Here is a 25,818-nt window from a genome sequence, read left to right on the forward strand (position 1 = left end):
GCGCGGCTGCAGAGGGCGGCCGCCGGCAGCAGCGAGCGTCGCAGCGACAGCGGAGCGCAGCCCGCCCCGTGAGGCGCTGCCCGGCCGGCGGCGGCAGCAACAGCAGCAGCAACAGGGCGGCTAAAACCCCGGCGGCGGCGGCGCTCCTCCTCACACCTCGCCTCTCGCTTCGCGGCCCCTCAGCCTTCCCTTCTTCGCCTCGGCCTTCCCTACCCACACCCTTCGCCTCTTCTCCCCCAGCGGCCGCGCCGCGGAGCCGGGGGCGGGGAGGGGCGCGTGCCGCCGGGCGGGGGAGGGGCGGCCGGCCGGCGCGCGCCGCGCCCAGGGCTCGCGGGGACCGGGGGGCGCGTGCCGCGGCGCGAGGCGAGGCGCCGGGCGCGGGGCGGCGCGGCGGCCCCTCCCCCTGCAGCCTGGCGCGCGCCGGCCGGGCTGCACCGCTGCGGGCTCCGCGCGCGCGGGCCATGTCCGCCTTCTGCCTGGGCTTGGCCGGCCGCGCTTCAGCACCCGCCGAGCCGGACAGCGCCTGCTGCATGGAGCTGCCCGCCGCGGCCGGGGACGCACTCGGGAGTCCCGCCGCCGCCGCCGCCCTCGTCTTCCCCGGGGGCCCCGGGGAGCTGGAACTGGCCTTAGAGGAGGAGCTGGCGCTGCTGGCGGCCGGGGAGCGGCCGTGCGACCCCGGGGAGAATCCTCAGGCCGAGCCCGGGCCTCTGGCCGAGAGGGCCGGGCCGCAGTCGCCGCCCGCTCAGGATCCCGAGCTGCTGTCGGTGATCCGGCAGAAGGAGAAGGATCTGGTGTTGGCAGCCCGGCTGGGCAAGGCGCTGCTCGAGAGGAACCAGGACATGAGCCGGCAGTACGAGCAGATGCATAAGGAGCTGACCGACAAGTTGGAGGTGAAGACCCCCGCCCGGGATGGGTGGGAGGCAGGGGAGCCCAGGCACTCACCCGGCCATGGACAGCCTTTCCTTATCCACCCTACCTCGCAGAAAACCGCTTGGAGAGGGAATCGGGTGGGGGACCTCGGATTGTCAGACCAGGGCCTCCATTGAACCCACCCGACTTTCCCACCCTGCTCATAGCCAGTGAGACCATGCACAGCTCCCACCGCTGTGGGCCGTTCTATATATGTACTGTACACAGTTCTAAAATAGAGCTTACAGTATGACTAATTTATACAGCACCGAGATGATGTCTGCACACAGAACAGGAGAAAGTCGGGGAGCATTTAAAATATGCTCCAGGCTTTCCCAGAAGTAATCTCTAATCAGGGTGTTAGCCTAAAGCTTTCCAGTTTGGGCTTTAAAGCCTCCAGATGCCCTTGTCTTAACTTCCTGGCAGCTCAGAGTTGTGGGAAACAAGTGCCCCTCAAGGAGCTTTATATAGCCTTCAAATACTCAGGGATTAGGAAATGGGGTTCCATTGCAGAAATCAGGCGAGCCTGCATGCCAGGGCTCAACATGTGACTGCTGGGAGTGGATTTAACTTGGACCTCAGTATTTATGTGTATTTAATCATGCTTTCTGTGTTCTGGGTCTCATGCCAGCAGTTGGATGGTCAAATGCAACATGTGAGAACCACATTAGTGTAACTACTGTTATCAATAGTATCTGTAATATTTCTGCTCATTCTGAGCTATGCCTGTTTGTTTTCTTGCCCTTAACTAAAAAAGGGCCCTGAATGTGGTACAGACTGCCAGCATTTCTAAAAAGTAGTTTTGCAAAAAACCAGGGGCGGGGCGGGGGGGGGGGGGTGGCGATTTATGGCAGTGGAGACAAGCTTATCCTTTTCTGCCTGTGGATTTACCATTGTTACCCATTTTGGTTGTGACCAGTTCTTTTCATTCTTAGTTACAAGAGGACAGTAGTAATCTTGTATAAAAGGTCTGAAGTTGATCCTAGTCTGGCTCAGTATGACTGCTACTGGTTCAACAGTCAGCACGTAGATTCAGAAACTTCTCTATAATAACATTTAAGTGTCTGCAGTCCCACAATATATCCAAAGTAAATCGGGGCGGGGTGGGGGAGGAAACCAGTGAGTACCCTGTAGCTCAGTTGGCCTGTTAACTAGGTCTGCCAGTTGATGAACTCCTGTGATACGTCTCTGAAAAGTGGTCTGTGAAACCTGTGGGTAGACTGCCAAAAAGCAACCTGATGAATTGAATTGTTTAATTTTCACTTGAAGTAGAGATCTAGAAATAAAAGGGTGTGTGTGTGTTTTTTTTTAAGAGATTCAGTTACACGACTGCATAAAGAAGTACTCCTGCAGAGATTTATACTTGTGATTTCAAATTCTTTCAGTGAGAGACTTGATTGAAGAGACAGCCAACTTGAAAGGAACATCGTATCAGTCGGTTTGATTAGTGATAGATTTCATAGCAATCCTGAGTGTGCAATTACACACATCCTGGGTTCCATGTGGAACCTTTATACATTTCTTCAACAAAGGGGAAAGATTTCAAAAATTCTGCTGTAACAAGAAATGTTCTCCTGTAAAAGAATAAATTACCTTTGACTTAATTATTGACTTGGTAGACATTAAGAAAATAGCTTAAAACTCTTGAACTATTTATTTTTTTTTTAACTTCACTGTTCTGTGGGTCAGCATCCAAACTCTAGTGTTTAAAAAAAATTTTTTTTAACAGCCAAATATCAATCATTGTTGAAATGAGCCATGGGTGCGTGAGGGTTCAGTTATACTCTTCCCTCTAGGGTATGTTTGAAAATTATCATGAGTTTTTAAAAATACACTTTTTAAGATATAAAGATATTGCCATTGGTTGCTTATGAATTCTTTTAGTGTTAATATGAGAGTGACAAACCTGATTAACATGGGAGTGCTTCATTTGATACCTGTAATTGAGTTTTGCTAACAGTATATTTCTTGAGCAGCCTAGATTTTAGAATGTCTCCATAGACAAAGCTTCTAAAGTTTAACACTGCCACTACCTTTTCAATTAAATTGAACATTTTCGAGTAGGGAACCAGCCCTTACTTTCAGAAGCATTTATAATCTCCCACACTGTCAGACAGTGGACTCAAACACATTTTTCACAGGTCAGTTCAAAAGGTAAATTCAGGAGTGGACTCAGAGAACAGTGGGGTTTGACTATTAAATAGTGAGAGTGGTTTTAGTTTTATCTGCTCCCTCGCTTGGTTTTGAAATTACCATTTTTTTTAACTTCAAACCAAACAAGCATTTTCAAGATCTTCTCTACCTATTTATCAGTTAATACTGAACACCCCTCCAGCTCTTCCTGTTGAATCCAAGATTTTCTGTTTTGTCATTTAAAACGTAAAGTACTTGACCCTGTGCCAAAAACCCATTGCTGTCGAGTCGATTCTGACTCATAGCGACCCAGTAGGACAGAGTAGAACTACTCCATAGGGTTTCCAGGGAGCGGCTGGTGGATTCGAACTGATGATCTTTTGCTTAGCAGCCGTAACTGTTAACTATTACGCCACCATACTATTCCCATTAAAGGCATACTCTCTCTCTTAAAAGACTTTAATGTTCTAAGGGTTGAATTAGAAGTTTTTTAGCTATACATCTCTCAAGGTTAAAATGAAGATTCTATTTCATTTTAAAGCTGTAAGTTTTGGGCTATTTTTTTCACCCTGGAATTGGCTATATTTTATGATTCATTTACTAAACAGATTTGCATATGCTTAAAGTTCTAAAGGCACTTTTTAAATTTATTTCATCTGTATCTACAATTAGCCCTTTTGCTTTTAAAACTTAGGTTCAGCCAGGTCATTTGTTTTTAAACTAAAATAGTAACTTATATTTATACAGTTTTTTTTCTTTAGGGGTTAAATATTTCCTTTTCTTTTCTTTTTTTTTTTTTTAATAATTTTTATTGTGCTTTAAGTGAAAGTTTACAAATCCAGTCAGTCTCTCACATAAAAACTTATATACACCTTGCTACATATTCCCAATTACTATCCCCCTAATGAGACAGCCGCTGTCTCCCTCCACTCTCTTTTCGTGTTTTTTTTGTTTGTTTCTTTTTAATGTACAGCATTCCCATTTTTTTCCATTGCTGCTGAGTGAATTATCTCTTACTGCAGAGATGGTCTCTTTTTTAAAAAATACTACTGTATTTTTGGTGGAAGTGTACACAGCAGAGTTAATCTCTTTCCTCTTACATTTTTTTCCCCCTTTCCTAGGCCAGTTCTCATAATTCTAATCCCTTTTTTTAAAGAGGGCAAAAAGTTAAGATGAAAATGATTACCTAGTGGGAGTCACTGGTAGATTTAGGGAAGCGAACCCAAGGCCTTGATCTGTATTCACTGCTTGGTCGACTTAAACAACAGCACTTTTTCTTTGTATTTTTCGGTTACCATGTTGCTTTTTTTGGTCCTTTGTAGAAGTGCGTTTCTGTAAATACCTATTTTATTGTGGGCTAATGACGTTAATTTTTTTGGAGTTTTTAATAGACTTTTTTTTTTTTTTTTACAACAGTTTTAGATTTACAGAAAAATTGAAAAAAGAGTATGGGGAGTTCCCAGATACCCCGGACTCAGTTTTTGCTATTATGCCTCATTTGCCACAATGAGTGAATGAGCCAATATTGCTGCATTATTGTGAACTAAAACTGAAAAACCAAAACAGTTTCCACTGAGTCAGCTCCAGCTCGTGGCGGACCCCATGCGTGTCAGAGTAGAACTGTGCTCCGTAGGCAGGGTTTTCAGTGGCAGATATTTTCAGCAGTGGATCGCCAGGAGTTCCTACCAGGGCACCAGTGTATGAACTTAAATCTCCAACCCTTTGGTTAACAGCCGAGCACTTAACCATGTGTGCCACCCAGGAACTCCGTTACTAACTAAAGTCCTTCAGATTTCCTTAGCTTTTACCTGTCTTTTTCTGTTCCGGGATCCCATGCACAGTACCACATTACACTTAGTTTTCGTATCTCGTAGGCTCCCCTTGACCGTGACAGTTTCTCAGACATTGCTTGTTTTTGATGACCTGGATGGTTTTGATGTTAGCATTTAAAATACCATAGAACCCTGAGAAACAAGGGAAAGCATAGACAGAGCCTGGCCTCCATACTTCTGACATAGTGCCTGGAGTTTGTTTGTTTATAAGAATATCTTGATTTTTTTTTTTTTTTTCAAACGGCTGGGAAACGTGAAATAGGAAGTTTGCCTCATGCCCGTAGAACTGGAAGGACAGAATAGACTGACCAGCACCACCTGTCCTCAACCCTGTCCTCCTCCCTCCAAGTGCAGCGGATGGTCTTAGTTGCCTGACTGGGCTGTTCACCAACAGCTGTTTGCTGAATATTTTGAAGTCTCTCTGTTCTTTTAGAACACAAGCCTAATTTATCTGGCCTCTCGGTAACACAGTGATTGCTGAGCTCTTGCTGTTGCCTTCTGCTCAGTCTTTTTTTTGTTTGTTTTGGGAAAACTCAATAAAACCAAAGGATCACAATTTTAGGATTGCAGCTAGCATTTGTTTCTGCATTCCATCTTTCTGAAGTTTCTGCAATCCCTAGAACATTCTCATTTTGGGAAGTTTAGCAGTATGAAGGAAGCACAGAGCAGGGAATTCTCACGCTGATGAGTGGAAGTCCCTCCCTTGCATACCTTTCCCATGTGCTCCAAACAGGCTGAAAAGACTGTAACTATAAAGTAATGTGCTTTTCAAACAGATACAGTAAGTAAAGTGGCTGTATCCAGATGAGTTATGCCTTTGAAAGTGGTCTACTTGGGAGGCTCTGTGTTCATTTCGGCAAATACTGCCTTTGCTAATGTGCTCAGAATTTTCATTGTGGATCACCTTTTTAATCTTCTGGCACATTCTTTTGATTACTCTTCGTCATGGTAAATTTTCATCTTTTGGGGTGCATTTGTCTTTAAGAAACATTGACAAGCTATTCAGGGCAACCAAAAACCAAAAAAAACCCACTGCCATCGAGTAGATTCCAAATCAGAGCTAACCCAAAGGGTTTGCAAGGCTGTAAATCTTAATACAAGCAGACTGCCACATCTTTCTCCAGCAAAGCCGCTGGTAGTTTTGAACTGCTGACCTTTTGGTTAGCAGCCGAGTGCTTGAACCACAGTGCCACCAGAGCTCCTTTTTCAGAGAAGAGTCAGAGAAATAAGATGGCAGGATGAAAACGGATAATCTCATTTTTTAAACAAACCTCAGATGTGAAGTAATGGGACTGATTTTGTTGCCTGACTATAAACTGGACCTTAAGAATTTCCAAAGAAGCATTCCAAAAAATATTTTGAAAGATGGAAACTTTGATAGATTAAGAGTGTACATTTATTTCCAAGGTGAAGAGATGATTGAGTACTCTGAGGGAGAAAATTTGTATGTTCATTTCAGCTGGTTGAAACAACCTCAGTGCTTATTATCAACCTTGGGTGTGCATCAGAATTTTCTGTAGACTAAAAAAAAAAAAAATAGATGACCAGGCCTCATGCCTTCTTAACTGAATCATGGTCTAAGGAATTGGGGTCTCCCAATATGAAGTTGATTGTGACTCATAGTGACCCTGTAGGACGGAGTAGAACTGCCACACATAGTTTCCAAGAAGCACCTGGTGGATTCGAACTGCCCACCCTTTGGCTAGCACTTAACCACTATGCCACAGGGTTTCCAATTGGGATCAGGTGGGTGTTATTTTCAAACAATTACACCAGAACTTTTCTGAGGGTACCAAAGATTAAGGATTGTTAGGTTAGCTTACACTTCATATACTCTTTGAGATACAGACTTGGCTTTTACACATTCTTTGCTTTTTTAAGTAGAACATACTTGCCTCTGAAAAGAGGCCACCATATTTATCTCACTGAAAAAAATGATGGTATTGCTTTAATCCAAAGGAATCCCTTTCTATTAAACTGCTACTTCAAACCATCTGTACTTTTCCTGGATCTCATTTGTCACACACAACTAAATAGTGATCAGTCTTCGCCTCTAGAATGAAAGCTCCATGAAGACAAGGACCCCTTCTATTTTGTTCATGACTGTGTCCCCAGGACAGTACCTGGCCCACAGTAGCCACTCAAGAATAAATGAATGGATCAGAAATAAATCTGCAAGGCTTAATGGGCCTGAACCTGAGCTTACCTTAATGATTTTGAAATACAGCGCTCTATATAGCAACTTGTACCTGGTGGTACAGTGGTTAAGAGCTCGGCTGCTAACCAAAAGGTCGGCAGTTAGACTCTTCCAGCTGCTGCTTGGAAACCCTAGTTCTACTCTGACCTATGGGGTCGCTGTGAGTTGAAATCAGCTCTCCAGCAGGGGGTTTTTTGTTTGTTTTTATAGACAGCAACAAGTACTTATTGAGTTATGACTTAGAACACTAAACAGAGTCAAGGAACTTAGTTACAAAGCTCAGCCCTGCCATTTACTAGTATTGACCTTGAACGCTTAACCTCTTTTTCATCCTCTGTTGCCTCGTTTGTAAGAAGAGATGATTAAAGGATTTCTGAAGTTCTTTGCAGCTCTGAAAATTCTTCGGTTCTCAGTGCCTGGTGTTATGCCAAGCATAAAAGATGGTTCCGAAAGAAGCCTTCTTAAAATAATAATGAGTATTTTGGTTATGGGACTCGTTTTAGCTGTTTAAATATACAGTTCTTCCACTGATCAGATGACTTGCTAAATTTCCGGGGAATGCCTGAGTCTAGAACGGCATGCCCAAGGACGGCAGTAAACATAATACCATAAAGTGTTTTCAACAGAGGTGGTGTTCAGTTTGTGAAACAAATTCTTTCCCTCATCTGGATGAAGGGAATATTTTTATAGCTGCAAATTGGGCAACATACATTTGTCCTATGTGGCAGATTGTTTTGTTTGCCGACTGAGGGAAAGAAAAGTTAGGACTGTATGAAAAGAGAAAAGAAAGGCTGTGGAATTTTTAATGGTTTTAAAATTTTTCATCCAGCACTTAGAACAAGAGAAACACGAACTAAGAAGACGATTTGAGAACCGGGAAGGGGAATGGGAAGGGCGAGTGTCCGAGCTGGAGAGTGACGTGAAACAGCTTCAGGACGAGTTGGAGAGGCAGCAAGTTCACCTGCGGGAAGCAGATCGAGAAAAGACGCGGGCGGTCCAAGAACTGTCCGAACAGAACCAGAGGTTACTGGATCAACTCAGCAGGGTGAGTCCTGAGTTAAAAAAGAGGATTCGTGGCGTAAAATTCTCCAAGTTAAAACAGAGCTTATGTGAAATGCCAGGCGTGTGGATGGCAGCAGCAGTTCTGATTCTTGTTGCCTTTGGGTTTGTTGTCAGCGAGTTAAGTATCTTCCACCGAGAACTTCAGCAGTGCTGAACTAGAAGTCAGGAGCCAAGGCCAATCCTTGTCGTTAACCGGATATGAGACTTTGACAAATCACTCAGTTTGGGAGTTTTCTCATTTGTAAAATGAAGGGGTTGTGCTTCATGATTTCTAACGTTCCTTAAGCTCTGGAAGTCCGTGATTCCTTTACCTAGAGCAAGCCTGTCACTGGGAAAGTTACCTTAATGCATTCAGTTCATATATTAAAAGCTGCCATCTTTAAACTGAAAAGTGTAGGGAAAATTTCTAGAGCAGATAACTTTCGTTGATGTTGCCATTTGTGAGCATACATTCTTTCATGTCATTTAAATGCGATAGGAGGTGTGTGTCTCTATATTTATTTATTTCCATATTAAGTAAAAATTCTTAATTGTGCTGTATAGGGTGGTATCCTGGAAGTATTAATTAACCAAGGTCAAGGATATAAAATCATTGCAAAGAAGGGGGTTGAAAGCTGAATAGGTGGAAATCTAATCTAAACACAGAACATACCTTTTTAACAAATGCAGGAATGTTGTTAGTGCCCTGATCTCTAAATCAACCTACTGTTGGAAGTTAAGAGCTGAGTTTACTGTTGTACCTCAGCCCTTCCTAGGTGTTAAAAATAGAACTGCTAACTCTTTAGTTAACAGAGAAAAAGAACTTCTGCTCTGATATCTAACAGCTAATGTTCTTGTGAAAGTACTGCCTCGTCCACATGGTTAGGGTTTAGGTTTTTGGGAAAGTTTAGCTAGAGCAGCTTATGGTTAAAGTCCTGGCTCTTCCAATCATTTGATGGTGACATAGTACAAAGTTGTTTAACTAGTTTGTGCCAGAGATGTTTCCTTTGGGTACTCTGAGACTGAGGAAAACCTGCATGCCTCACAAGTAAGTGTGAAGTAAATGTTGACTCTAGGAGAAGGGAGATGAGGAGGGGGAGAGGAAATGATGCCAAATATCTTGGAAGTTTCAGGGAGATACCAGAACATACATGAAAGGTGAGAATTCAGGTAGAAGGCAGAGCTAAAGATCTTGCCCGAGAGTTTCCCATCTAGGGAATCAAATCACCGTACCCTGTTTGGTTGGGAAACAAAAGTTGGACAGTTTTTCAAGAAGTCATTTCAGTTAACATCATTTCTGACTCCATTCTAAAACCTTTTTAAGCAACCGGGAAGGGAATGTCTATCCTTGGAAGATTTTATAGGTTTTTGAGTCTTTTTATTTATTATTCATGAAAGGTTATACTAACCAGCTAGACTTGGCTAGATTGATTCACTTGTACAAAAACATTTAGTAAATAACTCTGGTAAAGAGTTCTTTTTATGGAAACTTAAGGAATGAATATAACAAACTAGAACAAGTAGAGGAAAAATTAAGATTTCTTGGAGACAAAGTCCATGATAGAGCCCTGATGGTGCAGTGGTTGGAGCTGGGCTGCTAACCAAAAAGTCGGCAGTTTGAATCCACCAGCTGCTGCTTGGAAATCTTATGGGACAGTTCTGTTCTGTCTAATAGGGTCACTATAAGTCGAAAATGACTGGAAGGCAGTGGGTTTGGTTTTTGGTTTAAGTCTACGATACAAAATAATGTGAGCAGAACAGACTTAACCCTGCTCTCTGATCTGGTGAAAGGTGCATGGCCAAGGGAGATGAAGGGAGAACGCAAATACTAACTGACATAGCAAAAGAGCACGGGGCTTGGAATTTGAATCCATGTTGAATCTTGACTGTGCTTCTCATTCACTGGGTGACTTTGTCTGTGCCTCACTTTCCGTATCTTTACAATGGAAGTAAAATTTGTACCTCACACAAGTACTGTTGAAATGAAATGAGATAATATGTTTAGTTCAGAAGTATGTGAAGGTAAAGATTTGTTTCAATGTTGATGGTTGTTTTATTAAAGCAATATCTTTATAGTTGATGTGCCTTTGCCTGATTCCTGATAAGCTGCTCCCAAAAGAATGTAGGAGGATAACATCTCCCCAAGATCTAGATTCTTGTTATCCTTGCTGACCTTGAATATGGGCCTTTGATGTGTTTCATGGCCTTTTTCCCTTTCTCTTGTTAAACAGGGCAAGCCCCTGGGGTTTCTATCAGCAGCCAGTTTAGGTTACATTTTATTATCGTTTTATTAACTTAGTGTTAAGGAACTAGAGGAGTTGAGTACTTTGAGGTGAATTAAGATTGTCCTAGGACAAGACTGCAACCACCAGAGGTAGTAGAAGGCCATGCTTTTCATACAATGTATATAATGTGTTGTGTGTGTTTTAATAAGACTTTATTATTTTAAGTGAAAGTTTACACAGCAAATTAAGTTCCTCTTTAACACTGTTTATACACATTGTTCCGTGACATTGGTTACAATTTTTGTGTGTCAGCATTCTCATTATTTCCATTTTGTTTGTTCTGTTTCCATTCATCTAGCTTCCTTTCCCATTCTTGCCTTCTCATCTTTGGTTTTGGGTAACTGTTGGCCGTTTGTTCTCATAGAGTTAATTGTTTAAGGGAACACATTACTCACAGGTGAGATTGTTTATTTTATAAGCCAATTTATTATTTGGCTGAAAGGTGACCTGCAGAAATAGCTTCAATTCCAAGTTCAAAGGGTATCTTAGGGCAATAGTCTCACAAGTTTCTCTAGTCTCTATCTGTCCAGTAGGTCTAGCCTTATTTTAGGAATTTGAGCTTTGTTCTACATTTTTCCCCATTCTACCCAGGACCTTCTATTGTGTCCCTGGTCAGAGCGGTCAGTAGTGGTAGCTACAATGTGTTTTTAGAAGCATGACCTGTATAATATCTAAAATGCAGTACAATGTTTCTGTGATGTTTTTGTCCAGAGTATTTTTACATGTAGTATTTTCTTTGACTGCTATCGTCTCCAAGCTTCTTCCTTTTATAATAACAGTTTTATTGGTATATAATTCACATTTCATGAAACTCAGTCTTTTAAAGTATACAATGCAGTGGTTTTTAGTATAGTCACAGAGTTGCGCAACTGTCACCACTCCCTAATTTGGGGCATTTCTTCCCCCCAAAAATAAACTCTATACACACTAGCAGTCACTCCCCGTTTCCCCTGCCCCCTAGCACCTGGCAACTACCACTCTACTTTCAGTCTCTATGGATTTGACTATTCTGGGCATTCCACATAAATGGAATCATCAATATGTGGTATTTTATGTCTGGCTTCTTTCACTTATCAACCTTCATCCATGTTGTAGCATATATCAATACTTTGCTGCTTCTTATGGCTGAAGAATAGTCCATTGTATAGATATGCCACATTTTGTTTATCCATTCATCAGCTGATTAACATTTATGTTCTTTCCACTTTCTGGCTACTGTGAATAATGCTGCTGTGAACACTGATGTACAAGTTTTTGTGTGGTCGAGGCTCTTTCAGCACTAAAATAGGATGCTATGAGCATATATAGCCCGTGAGCTTTCAGACCCTCAGTGTGATGAAGGTAGGGATAGGTATTGCTCTTATTTTACAGCTGGGAAAACAAGAGGGACAAAGATAGGAGACTTGATTAAGCATCTTCCAATTTAAGGCCGATACGAGTTTCTGTGCCTCAACTTTAAATTTCTAAGGCAGCAATTAAATTCACAGGTTCTGGAGCCAGACAGCCCTGAGATCAAACACCAGCTCTGCCTTTTGCTAGCTGGGCAAACATGGGGAAGTTATTTTTTCCCTTTTAAGCCTCTGTTTCCACCTCTGTGTAATGGAAACAATTATTACTATTCCCTGATAGTACTGAGGAATAAATGTAGTAATACATGTGAAATGCTTAACCATAATGTCTAGCATACAGTAAGTGCTTAATAAATGGTAGCCACCATAATTATCATTTCATCATCATTTGTATATAATTTTTGCATCTGGTCGAGCATTGATCCTCTAATTTGGTAAGAGAAGAATCTGAAGTGTCCCTGTTGTTAGGTGCTGTCGAGTCAATTTCAACTCATAGCCACCCCACATGAGCACCTAGCAAATAAAAAATTATTTTATTCCAGAAAGTCATTTGAGCTTTGCATCTTAATCCATAGATGATCAGACCGCTTTAACATATATGGGAAAATGTTCTGTTTTGTAGTTAAATCTCTATTCACAAATCTTTGTGTAAAATTGACCCTTGTAGGAGCTGGATCAGGTTGTACCTAGTATCCCCTGGAACACTGCTGTATATACCCTGGGGATACTTTCTCCCAGTTTATCCGTTCATTTGCACAAGATCCCCTCTAAGTTCCCTCCTATCTCCTAAGATTCTGTGAATTTCATTTTTGTGAGACTCAGGCTGACGTATTCGGAGAAAGTGTAATTCACTTTCTAAATTAGAAAACACCAGGATGGTATTGACAGTGGGATTTAATAGAACTTGTTAGACACCTATCATCCTAAGTATGTCAAAAGTGGAAAGAACACAATGGTGCTTGCTTTGGGAAAGAGGAGAAGGCCATGCTTGGTGCCTGAGGTGAATATCTCCATATGTAAAGCATGAAATGGAGAATTTAGAGGAATCCTGGTACGTAATGCAGTGCTTTTCACTGGCATTGCTGAAGAAACCTCCAGAGTGGCCAGCTAATTTTCTCCCCAGCAGCAGCAGCAAAGGTATCAGAGTTCTGCCCGACATTAAAGAGTCCTGAAGTGATTTTTTACTGGTTTAACCTGCCACAGCTGTATAGCACAGTTTAGGCACTTGGGAAAATCATTTCTGCCAGCTCGTACAGCATCAAGCCAGAGGAGTGATCTGAACAGCGTGGAAACACTCTTGCTCATAATAATATCAACAATCACAAGCTTCCTATTTAGCCTTTCCGGTCTTGAAAAGCAGTTGAAGTAAGAGATTATTTCCAAAATGCATTTCAGTAGTGTTAGAAACACCAAATAAGAAGTAAAAGAAGGCATTTTCACAGTTTGTACTAATAAAATACCGTTCACAGATTCTTGCAAACACTGGGGCCAGATTTGAGCACCTGGTGACCAAAGAATGGTAAAAACAATTGATTGCTTCTAGGAAATAAGATTTCAAAATTATTCAGGAGCTCCTTCCCCAAAATATGTAGCTTTAGGGTTTGTAGAAGCTGCCTAGGAAATAAGCCTACATTTCTTCCCTATAGTTTTATGTATGCTATATCAGTCCCACCTTTTCCTCCCCCTCACCCCCTGGCTCCGTGATGAGGAATTGATGGAATACCAATTGAGATGTTCTGACAAATGGATGCAGCGCTGGAAGTGCTCACTAGTCTATGTCTAGAAATTTGAGAAGACAGCTTCCTGGCCAGCCAACCGAAAGAGACCCATATTTGTGCCCATTCCAAAGAAAGGTGATCCAAAAGAATGCAGAAATTATCAAACAGCATCACTGATGTCACACTCAAGTAAAATTTTACTTTAAAATTCATCCAAAAGCAGTTACAGCAGTACATCAACAGGGAACTGCCAGAAGTTCACTCCTCTTCAGAAGAGGACACAGAACAAGGAATACCATTGCTGATGTCAGATGGATCTTGGCTGAAGGCAGAGAATACCAGAAAGATGTTTACTTGTGTTTTATTGACTATGCAAAGGCATTCAACTGTGTGGATCGTAACAAATTATAAATAACATCACAAAGAATGGAAATTCCAGAACACTTAGTTGTGTTCACGAGGACATAGACATAGACCAAGGGGCAGTAGTTCAAACAGAACAAAGGGATACTGCATGGTTTAAATTCAGGAAGGGTGTGCGTCAGGATTGTATCCTTTTGCCATACTTATTCAGTCCATATGCTGAGCAGATAATCCAAGAAGCTGGACTATATGAAGAAGAATGGGGCAACAGGATTGGAGGAAGACTTGTTAACCTGCATTATGCAGATGACACAACTTTGTTGAAAGTGAGGAGGACTTGAAGCACTTACTGATGAAGATCAAAGACTACAGCCTTCAGTATGGATTGTACCTCAACAAAGAAAGCAAAAATCCTCACAGATGGACCAATAAGCGCTATCATGATAAATGGAGAAAATATTGAAGTTGTCAAGGACTTCAGTTTATTTGGATCCACAATCAACACCTATGAATGCAGCAGTCAGGAAATCAGACGATATATTACATTGTGCAAATCTGCTGCTAAAAACCTCTTTCAAAGTGTTGAAAAGCAAGGATATCACTTTGAGGACTAAGATGCACTTGACCCAAGACATGGTATTTTCAGTCACCTCATATGCATACGAAAGCTAGACGGTGAATAAGGAAGACCAAAGAAAAATTGATGTCTTTGAGTTATGCTGTTGGCAAAGAGTATTTAATATACCACGGACTGCCAGAAGAACAAACAAATCTGTCTTGAAAGACATACAGCCAGAATACTCCTCAGAAGCAAAGATGGCAAGACTTTGTCTCACTTTGGACATGTTATCAGGAGGGACCAGTCCCTGGAGAAGGACATCATGCTTGGAAAAGTAGAGGGTCAGTGAAAAAGAGGAAGACCCTCAACAAGATGGATTTACACAGTGGCTGCAACAGTGGGCTCAAGCATAGCAATGATTGTGAGGATGGCGCAGGCCGGGCAGTGTTTTGTTCTGTTGTACATAGGGTTGCTATGAGTTGGAACCGACTCGATGACACCTAACAACAACACAGGGTTTGTAGGAACTGACTAGAAATTTTCCTAGATTTCTTCCCTATTTTACGTATGCTATATCAATCAATAGATAGGGTTGTTATAAGTCAAAATTGACTCGACACCAACGGGTTTTTTTTGGTTTTGATTCCACATTTTCTACCCCCTTCTGGTCTTTCCAGAAGTTGTCACTCAAGAATTTACTCATTCAGAGTGCCTGAAGACCAGAATGCCCACATCCCATTCCCTTGGTACCCCCATCTCCCCACCCCCACACTCTCAGCCCATAAAGGAGTCACTCTTCTGAGGAGTGCCTGTGAGGTGAGATGTGTAGGAGGAATTTGATGCAAACAGGGTGCTTAGTTTCCTGCCTGTTTGGAGCTGTATTCCTTAGTCAGCCTCTCATGTCTTATCCACACACAAAGAATACAGTGTATACATACTAGCTGAAGCTAATTTTCCCTGAAAAGGCTAATTTTCCTCTGAAAAGTAAACAGACTCCTTTTCTTCAAACAGCTCATTTCGAATTAGCAGCTGAATCTGCATCATACGTTTCCTGAAGCACATTTCTCCTGATGGTGTTTTTCCCAGGTTCCTTTCTCAGGATTAGAGACTTGAAGGCAGTGGCCCTAAGTTTCACAGTTTCTCTGTCTATTGGTGATGGACAGCCATCCTTGTTTCTGGGACACATTACTGTGAACAACAGCTGCTCACCCAAAGTCGTTTTAATTGCTGAATAGGCTTTTATGCTTTTATTGGGGGGCGGGGGGAAGGTAGGCTCTATTATTTTTCTTCTTAAAAGTACTCTTTATCTACACGTGTGTTATTATTTAGGGGGGAAAAAAAGGCCTAGCAATTTTTAGTCAGCCTATTCTTGAAAGACATCATAAAAACAAGATTGTTTTCCAACCAGATAACAATAATTTAGGTTTGCAAAGGACGTTCACGTATGCGACCTCCGCTAATCTTTTTAGCACCCTGTGATGGAAGTAGTAGTAATTATTCTTTATTTGACAGATGAGGAAGCTGAGGATTGGAAGTTGACTGACACGTGCCCAAGGCCTTGCACTAGTTACAGGTTAACCACTGGTTTCAGGATTGTTTTTTGTGTATTTTCTAGAATGGGTAGTCAGAATTAGAAACTTCCTCATGTGTATGTACTGTCTCATTGGCTTGTTTTCTTAGTTGATGTTGTTTTGGATGCCCCTTAACATCAGAGTCACTCGGTAAAATTAATTCAAAAGTTTGAGATCCATTTCTTGCAGCTTCTGTCTGTCATATCAAGGATATGCTAGAAGGATTAAAAATCAGCTAAAACAGAAAAGGGTCTTTTGCATAGAGCAGCTCTCCTGTATGAAGACAGCCTTTCTCCACATTGGTGCTGTTGCTGATTAGTAGGTTAAACACATTAGGGTGGTAATTGCTTAGTCTTTCAGCATATGGGTGTTTTTATTGGTAGATCTGTGTTGTGATTATTTGAGCCTGTTCTTAGTTACCCAGAGAGAGCCATGCCTGATTGAGGAGACTTAAGGTTCGATATGTTCGTTACAAGTGTATCTAATTCTGTTTTTCCTTTTCAAAGGAAGAAAGTCTAAGGTTCTAACATATTTTGCCTGAATTTGTGGAGTTGTAAGGCTCAAGATTCAGATGAATTACTGTTGGTGTTGTTGATGTTGTTAGGGAGCATTGAGTGGATTTTGACTCACAGTGACCCCATAGCGTTTCCTTGGCTATAATCTTTATGGGAGCAGATCACCAGGTCTTTTCTCGTGGAGCTGCTGGGTGGGTTCGAACCGCCAACATTTTGGTTAGCAGACAAACTCACTTAACCGTAGCATCACCAGGGCTCCTATTGTAGGGTTTCCAGGGAGCGGCTGGTGGATTCAAATGCTGACCTTTTGTTAGCAGCTGTAGCTCTTAACCACTGCACCATCGTAGCTACATTGTAGGAGCAGATCTTCTTAATCTCTTTAAATTCCTATAATACAACAGCTACAACAGCAGTCAGCCTTCTTTGATGTAGACATCTGAGTTCCCTCAGTCCCTGTAGCCAGTTTAGTGTATTGTAATGGAATGATGAAAGCAGAGGTCAACAAACCGCCCCTACCTGGTGTGAGGTGGGGCCTCCAAATGTGGTACCTGGCAAAGGGTTGCAGATGGTAGGAATGTTGGAGTTTACTGGCAAAGAAAAAAAATTAACATCAAACTACACATTCTTTGTTACCTATGCTGATTAGCCATAGTCCTGATCCCTAAATAGTATTGTTTTGAAAAATAAAATATGTGTATTCAGTGAGTAGATACAATCAGCAGAGGTAGGTATTGTTTTGACTCTGATAGCATGGTCTCTGTTGCTCTTCACTGGCATTTGAGAGAACAAACCAGGGCTGTCATATCATTTTTTAGAGCTAAAAGAGAACTTCTGGTCCATGTAGACCAGCAGTTTGTAAAATGTTGATCTTCCAGAGCGTCTGCAGATTTGATTCTGTTTTTAAAATTGTAACACTTTTAAGTACCATTACCAGCATAGACATCATGCACTGTCTTGTGATAGATACTTCATTTAACAGGTTAAGACCGTCAGTGCTTTAACTTGTCCTATCAGGCTAACTTGCCTGTGTGGTGACATGGGCCTAAGACTTTTCCTGCCATCTCTGTTAACTAAGGAGTGTTATGTGATTGTGTAAAAGCTGTCAGCATTAGTAAATATTCCACTAGGTCAATAAAAAAAATTTTTCCATACTGTGAAATCAAAACTAAATCCAAAAATATATCAATACTAATACTGCTGCTATCATCCTTATTCCCCAGTGTTGAATTGTTTTCATCAAAAAGCCTCACTGGTCTTATAGAACAATAAATAAATACATTTTATAAATTTCAATGTATAAAAAAGTACTATTATTAAAAGATTATCTGTTCTATTTATTGAGACTTCTCATAAGATTTCATAGTTCTACTGCCAAAAGAGGGAAAAAAAAATCACATAATTTGGAAAACAATTGGTTTAGACCTGTGGTTCTCAAACTATGACCCCAGGAATCATGGGTCCCCAAGAGGTACCTCAGGAATTGATGCAAGGAAGAGCTGAGGGGGACATTAAGTTGATGGACTCCTGTCCCCTTCTCATTTCCACTTCAACCTGATCATTTTTATGTTTCATATACTGAAGTCATGTTTAATATTTTATTGAAAAGAGTAGTTTTTTAGCTGTATATTAAAAAGTAATTATTTTCACATTACTAATCTGTCAACAGTTAAGAAAACTGAAGCCAGGGAGGTTCAGTGACTTGCCCAAGTTTACAGTTCCATCCTTTGCTATTTCTGCTATGCAGTGTGGCTTTCACTGGCTTGACAAGTAAAACAGGCCACCTCTTTAGGAGTGAACATTATAAAACTGATGAGGAAAGAAACAAAGGGATGGATGGTATTCAGTATTTGTAGAAGGATAACTCTAGTTATGGTTTTCTGTAACAGATAACCCCCAAACGGTGGTGGTTTAACAGAGGAGTTAAAAACTGATATTGCTGGTTGGTGAGTGGCCCTCATTTAAAGCAATGGTTCAGTGATCCAGCCATCTCTTGCCATCTTCAGCTGGTGGCTTTTAAATTTCAGTGGCTGGAAATGATGCACATCACTTCCACTCCTTCACTGATCAGAAGGCCACACTCAGACACAAGAGAAACATAGGCTAGGTTTGTGCTCCAGAAGAAGAAATGGGTTGGTGATCAGTTAGCAATTCTCAGCCATAACAGTGTCAGTAGAAAGAGTCCTGGACTCAGAGGCAGACTGGGTTCTGGATTAGGTTCTATGGCTAACTTGCAGCATGACTTGAGCCAGAGTATTTCCTTTTCTGGGCTTCAGTTTTCTGAAGGGGTTGTAATGACTAATTGCTAAGATCCTTTTAATTCTAAATAGGTAAGATTCCACGGCAGACATAGTTGTAACAATACCACCTTTTTTTTTTTTTTTTCTGGTACACATACACCATTTTCTCCCAACTGAAGAAGCTGCTTGGTCTTTCTGTACTCAGGCAGTGTCTCTGATAATCTCAGATTTGGATAAATTCCTTTGAAGTTGTAACCTGGTCCAGAATCCTCAAAATAAAAAATGTGGTGCTTTGGGGTAGGATAGACGCATTCATGGTTATATTAGGTAAAGTAACACTAACTTATCAACAGACTCTAAAATTTCAATGGCTTTACATAATACAAATTTATTTTTCATTCCCATGAAGCCCAAACAGGTATTCAGGTTTAAACATGAAAAAAAAAATTAGTGTAGTGTTTTAATTGAAAGACAGAAGACCTAAGTTCTAGCCCATGCTCTGTCACTAACGTGACCTTGAATAAATCTTTACTCTGGGTCTCAGAAATTGTCAAAGATTTCATTTTACTGGATCCACAATCAACACCCATGGAAGCAGCAGTCAAGAAATCAAATGACGTATTGCATTGGGCAAATCTGCTACAAAAGACCTCTTTAAGGTGTTAAAAAGCAAAGACGCCAGTTTGAGGACTAAGGTGCACCTGACCCAACCCATGGTATTTTTAATCGCCTCAAAAAAAAAAAAAAAATTTTTTTTTTTTCATATGTATGCAAAAGCTGGACAATAAATAAGGAAGACCAAAGAAGAATTGATGCCTTTGAATTACTGTGTTGGCAAAGAATATAGAATATACCATGGACTGCCAGAAGAATGAACAAATCTGTCTTGGAAGAACAACCAGAATGCTCCTTAGAAGCAAGGATGGCAAGACTTCGTCTCATATACTTTGGACATGTTATCAGGAGGAACCATAAATGAAATAATTTCTTTTATAAGGATCAGCACAAAGCTGGTTCCTGTGAGGTTAAAGATGTCCCAAATGTCCAGCTCTTCCAAGCTGCTGTACCACTCCATCATCTCTAACATCAGCTCCTTCCTCTCCCCTCAGTACTCTTCTTCCCATCCTTGGGTTCCCTAATCTGCTGCAGTGTCTCGCAGAACTCACAAACCATATAAAGGAAATGGCTCACATGGTTGTGGAGGCTGCCAAGTGTCAAATTCATGGGTCAGGCATAGTCTTCTCCTGACCCATGCAGCTGCAGGAGCTGACGAACCCAAACCGGCAGTTTGGACCACAGGCTGCTGGTTCACAAGGCTGCAGAAGCCGGCGAATTAGGTCACATGATAAGCCACCAGTCCAAGAGCCTGTGGAGGCTGGTGAACCCCAGAATCACCAGGTCATACAGCAGACCTCTCGGGAGGTCAGTTGATCACTGTATGCGGGATCCAGATGCAGAGAGATAGAGCCTCACCAAAACGCACACATATATCTTAGATGCAGGCCACACCCCAGGAAAGGATGTACCGTTAGTAAGGATGTGGCTTGAGTCACGCCCTCCTGCAAAGCTGTGACCCAAAACACACCTTATGCCAGTCCTAACTCATCAACATGTAGGGGTCAAGATCCACAACACATAAAATGGAGAGACAACCACACAATACTGGGAATCATGGCCTAGCCAAGATGACACAACCCCAACCGTCACAGGTTCCATATACCTTATTTGCATAGTTCCACTCATTCGTTTTGTGTGAGTCACAAAGACCATGGCTAAAAGGGCCATATTAAGTTAATTCATTTCACCACATACCAGTCCTTGGAGAAGGACATCATGCTTGGTAAAGTAGAGGGTCAGCAAAAAAAGAAGACCCTCAACAAGATGGAATGACACAGTGTCTGCAACAGTGGGTTCAAACATAGCAATGATTGTGAAGCTGGCGAAGGACCGGGCAGTGTTTCGTTCTGTTGTACATAGGGTCTCTATGAGTTGGACATGACTGGACAGCAACTAACAACAACAACTGGGTCTCAGTTTCTTTGTCAGTAAAACAAGATCATTGAACTAGAAGGTTTCTTTACTCTTCAAAAGTCCCTTTGTGTGTATGTGGTCTCTATTAGAAAGGAAATTCTTAAGAGGGAAAATCCTCTCTTTATTTGATATATTGTGAGAAGAGTAGCTTTGTAATAGTGCCTTCTCTGCATGCAGAACATATTCCTCCTCTGGGCCCGGGGCGGCTTCTCCTCTCACCCAGATTCACTGCCTCTGCAGATTAGAAATAAAGGTGAAGATGATTGGTGCCACAACAAAATTTATTTTCCATTCCAGTCATAATACATAGTACTTTCCCTCCGCACAACTGACAATGCGGGCAGTGAGGAGGTGTTTATGTGCTTTTCCTGTTTAAAAGCGTGCATCATAGTATTAAGGTTTTATGAGGTTGACATTCCCCAACGCTGTACAGATGAGTCAAGTTTTCCACGTTGCCCTCGTACGATTAGTCGCATTCAGCATTGCGTGTTTGTCATTTGCAGAACTGGAAGAATTCCCCTTACACACACCTCTCGTCATAGGTTGCTAGGTTCCAGCTTTTTACATTGTCCCAGTCTGGCGGTGTTGCTATGGATACCAGTTACTCCTCTTATGACATTGTCTGGTCAGGCTCAGAGTGCAGACAAGACGTAACTACGATGTCACAGATGTTTTAGCATATGTCTTCCCATCTACATCAGTGATAAGAGCTAAGAAATAGATATAGATTCCATGTTTTCTAATATAAATTAAGGAAATGAGTAATTTAGCTGAATGCTGGACACAGTCCGTAATTAGAACCTCTATTCCAATAGTATTCTATAGAAATAAAACTTATAGATTATGAAATATACATATGAGACCTGCCGTATTACTTCCAGCTCGTGCTTCATACAGACCAGCATCCTACCTCTGATAGGACCCTACATGGAATAATTATCCTTGATAGTATCCTCAAAGATTAGTGACATTTAGAGATGCTTTTTGTCAAACTCTTAATTTACCTCAGTGATAAAGCCAGTGGTCTAAATTTTATTGTCAGCATCACACATGGTTATGTTTATTTTTCCTGCTAGGTTTTGGACAACGTGCAGACAGGAACTGGCTTTAACCGGTTTTATCACCAACAACATTTAGTATATAGTGCCACACACGTCAGAAACAGCTTACTGGTTTGTTCTGAAGTCTAAAAGAGTAGGTGATTACTGATTTGACTTTAGATTTCTATCATAATGCTTTAAGATCGTGAGAACCCCTTTATATATGACGTTTGTTGAAGGACAAAGTTAACTCATGTTACCCACCTCCCATGTAGTCTGACCCTTTGATCTCACAGTTGAAGGAACAACTAAGGCCCCAAGAGGATGTGACTCATCTAAGGTCACGGAGCAAGTAAAGCTGTGGTTTCTGAAAATGTGTCTTATAAAAAGTCTTTGTAAAAAACAGGGCTCTAAAATCCTTGCAGTAAAAATAAAAATAATCCTGTTTACTTAAATGGTAGTTTTGGTTTATGCAGTCTGTTTACTAAAAAGGCTGGCAGACAGACATATTATTAAAGAGGAACTTCAGCATTTAACAGGAGTTCTACAATGAACATACCAATTATTATTCCAAGTCAAGTCAAACCCTTGAAGTCTACTTAAAGATTTGACTTATTACCCAAAAACCAAATCAAATTTGAATAGAGCATAAATTGAGGCCAGTCTTTCAAAGTTAACATCCTGTTAAAAACACACACACACACAAGAATGAGACTAAAGGGGAACACTAGCCCTGGGGCAAGGACGAGAAGGCAGGAGGGAACAGGAAAGCTGGTAACAGGGAACCCAAGATTGAGACGGGAGAGTGTGGACATGTCGTGGGATTGTTAACCAATGTCAAAACAATATGTGTACTATTTAATGAGAAACTAGTTTGTTTTGTAAACCTTCACCTGAAGTACAATTTAAAAAAAAAGGATGTAAATTTTTAAAAAATCATTTTTTTGTGTGATAGCACTACCCTAAAGTGAAAGGAATTTATCAAATAGAGCCTTTTGTTTGAAAAACAAACAAAATTAATGAAAATGCATCTTCTGAAGAACAGGCAACTGAAAGTATCAGTGAGGAACTTTCACTTGTCAGTGGGAAAGATGGACAAATCCCATGAGGGGAAGGGAAGATGACAAAACAGAAGCTCTCATAAGATGACATAATATTCCAGGTGAACTTTCCTTGCTCCCTCCCAGGACCAGCGAATCAAAGAGCCTGCCCCCTCCTTTCCCTTCTCACTGCCATATTCCTTGTTGAAGATCTCTTAACTTTATGCCCCTCCAGTCTTTCCCATTGTCAGATTTTTTTCCTCTATGGATACTCTGAACAACTAACTACCTTCAGAGAAGTCCCCTTTGTATACCAAACAGAGGTTACACTCCTTGACATAACATTCAAAGCCTTGTACCATCTGAACTTAACTTGCATTTCCAGCCTTGTTTCCCATTACTTTTCTGTTTGTGCCCTATGCCTCAACCAAACTAACCTGTTCCCTGAGAATGCCCTGTGCTTTCCCGTCTCACATCATCTCCTCCCAGTGCTACCTGTTGGAAACTACTCCCAGTCCTTAAGGCCAAGCTTAATTGCCAAATGAGGTGTTTTCCCTCATTTCTCATGCCATTCTTCCCCCACCAGACTTGATCTCTCCTTTTGCTGACCACCAAGAGCACTTCCATACTTTTCACATTTACATCACATCATCCGTTATGGTTAATTTATGCACTGGCTCTGTTGAGTCAAGGGCTGTGCAATCAGTGTGGCTCCCACATATTTACTAAACACAGATGCATAGTAAATATTAGAATTAAATATGGGAGTCAAGTAAGCATATATCACTAGCTATGTAGTTCAGGTGCAGAGCAAATCTGACTGCTAAAAGGTGTTACCCACCCAGAGAACTGATACTTTGCTTCCTTAATATATTCACTCTTGCAGAAATTCCTAGATCACTGGTTCCCAGTCTTTAGGTATGAGGACCTCCCTTTTAGAAATCTAATCCAACTACCTTTTACAATATTTTTAAACAGCTTTGTTGAGGTATAATTTACACTTTATAAAATTCACCCCTTGTAAGTGTACAACTCAGTGGCTTTTAGTAAATTTATGGAATTGTCCTACCATCAGCATAATCCAGGTTTAGAACATTTCACCCTCATGTTTGTTTGCAGTGAGTCCCTATTCCTACCCCCACCCACAGTCTGAGGCAAATATCGGTCTGCTTTCTGTCTATATTGATTTGCCTTTTCTGGTTATTTCATATAAATGGAATCAGACAGTATGTTGTATTTTGTGTCTGGCTTCTTTCACTTAGCATAATGATAGTATGTTAGTGAGATTCACAAATGTAGCACCTATCGGTAGTGAGTTCCTTTTTATTACTGAATGGTATCCCATTGTGTGGGTATACTGCGTTTAGTTGAATTGCTTCCAGTTTTTTGGTTTTTTTTTAACTGTGATGAATAAAGTTGCTATGGACATTCCTGTACAAGTCTTCGTGTGGACATATGTTTTTATTTCTCTTGGGTGGGTATCTAGGAGTACAGTTGCTGGGTGGTGTGGTAAGTCTTTGTTTAGCTGTTAAAGAAACTTGCCAAACTGGTTTCCAAGATGTCTGTACCATTTTACATCCCTAACAGCGGTATAGAAAACCTGGTGGCATAGTGGTTAAGTGCTATAGCTTCTAACCAAAAGGTCGGCAGTTCAAATCCACTAGGCACTCCTTGGAAGCTCTATGGGGCAGTTCTACTCTGACCTATAGGGTCACAATGAGTTGGAATCGACTTGACGGCAGCGGTTTCTGGTTAACAGCAGTATGAAGATTCCAGTTTCTCCACAAGAGGACTCCTTTTTAGTATTTAAGAAATTGTGGACTCTGACATGATGATAGATGTAGTTGTTAGTATCTGTAGATTGTTAAGTATCACAATGATACATTATTAGGGACTGAGCAATACTTCTAAGAAGGATTTATATTCTGTAATCACAAGAACATTTACTGATATGATATTTTCAGTCAATAGGCAGTGGACTCCTGTAAGAAAACTGGCTGGGCCTATTCAATGTCATGGAAGAAAATGAAGCGGTGTGGGGTGGGGATTTGTTCAAGACTGAAAAGATTTAAGAGACATAACAGCTAAATGCAAGTGTGGATCCTAGTTTGAAGAAGTTAGCTTTAAATTAGATCCTGGTTTGGACAAATTAGCTTTAAAAGATATAATGGGGACTTCTACTTCTGGTCAATCTGGAGTCACAGGGAACAGAAAAACTGTATGAAACGGTGGCTTTCAAGATGTTTGGTATAGGCAGTGAAGAATAGTGATCCCTGAGAGAGAAAAAACAGAAGTGAGCCCTACAATTGCCCCCCACTGCCTTCAGTTTCCAGGCTGTGGGAGTGGGGACTAAAGCAGAGCCCAGTGGACTCCCTGAGCTGACATGGAACTGAGAGTCCGGGGAGACAATGCAACTAGAATTCATAGGACTGAGTACCAGAAAGAAGAGAGCTACACAGAATGGACCCCAGAGAGCTGCAGAAAAGTATCCCTTGAGTATTCATCAGAGACTGTTCAACACAAGCATGTGAACAAACTACTCGAGGTTGAGGAGAGAACCATTTGAAGGGTTTAGAGGGAATGATGTCCACAAAAGTGGCCACAGTGCCTGTTGCTACCAGCCGGATAGGAAAATCTCATAATTCACAGAGCACTGGGTAGAGTACTCAGGAAGGTCTTGGCTTGGTAGTGGAGAATAATTAGTCCTAGACTGAGCACTGCTCTGGACTAGCCTAACAAATTATAAAAGCAAGACTCAGAAGGATCAAACCGTTTTCAAGTAAATTTACTGCACCCCAGAACAAAGCTTAAGAACAGCTATAGGAATACATAAATATCCAGCACCAAACAAGGTAAAATTCACAATGTCTGGCATTCAGTCAAAGATTACCACACATGTAAAGAGGCAGGAATATATGATCCATAGTGAGGAGAATAATCAATTAAACTAACCCAGAGCTGACCCAGATGTTAGAATTAGCAGAGAAGAACACTCAGA

General features: G+C 41.3%; 1 protein-coding gene across 2 annotated transcripts in view; it reads left to right on the forward strand.

The window, feature by feature from the left end:
- Nucleotides 1-461: 461 nt before the first annotated feature.
- BICDL1 (BICD family like cargo adaptor 1) overlaps nt 462-25,818 on the forward strand; it is an 81,740-nt gene continuing 56,383 nt past the window's right edge. For both annotated transcript variants that reach the window (XM_049866310.1, XM_049866311.1), the window contains exons 1-2: nt 462-890; nt 7,901-8,116. In XM_049866310.1, the coding sequence (XP_049722267.1) occupies nt 462-890; nt 7,901-8,116 (645 nt within the window). The remainder of the gene's footprint in view (nt 891-7,900; nt 8,117-25,818) is intronic.

This window comes from Elephas maximus, chromosome 22 (assembly GCF_024166365.1).
Source record: "Elephas maximus indicus isolate mEleMax1 chromosome 22, mEleMax1 primary haplotype, whole genome shotgun sequence".
Lineage (NCBI taxonomy): Eukaryota > Metazoa > Chordata > Mammalia > Proboscidea > Elephantidae > Elephas > Elephas maximus.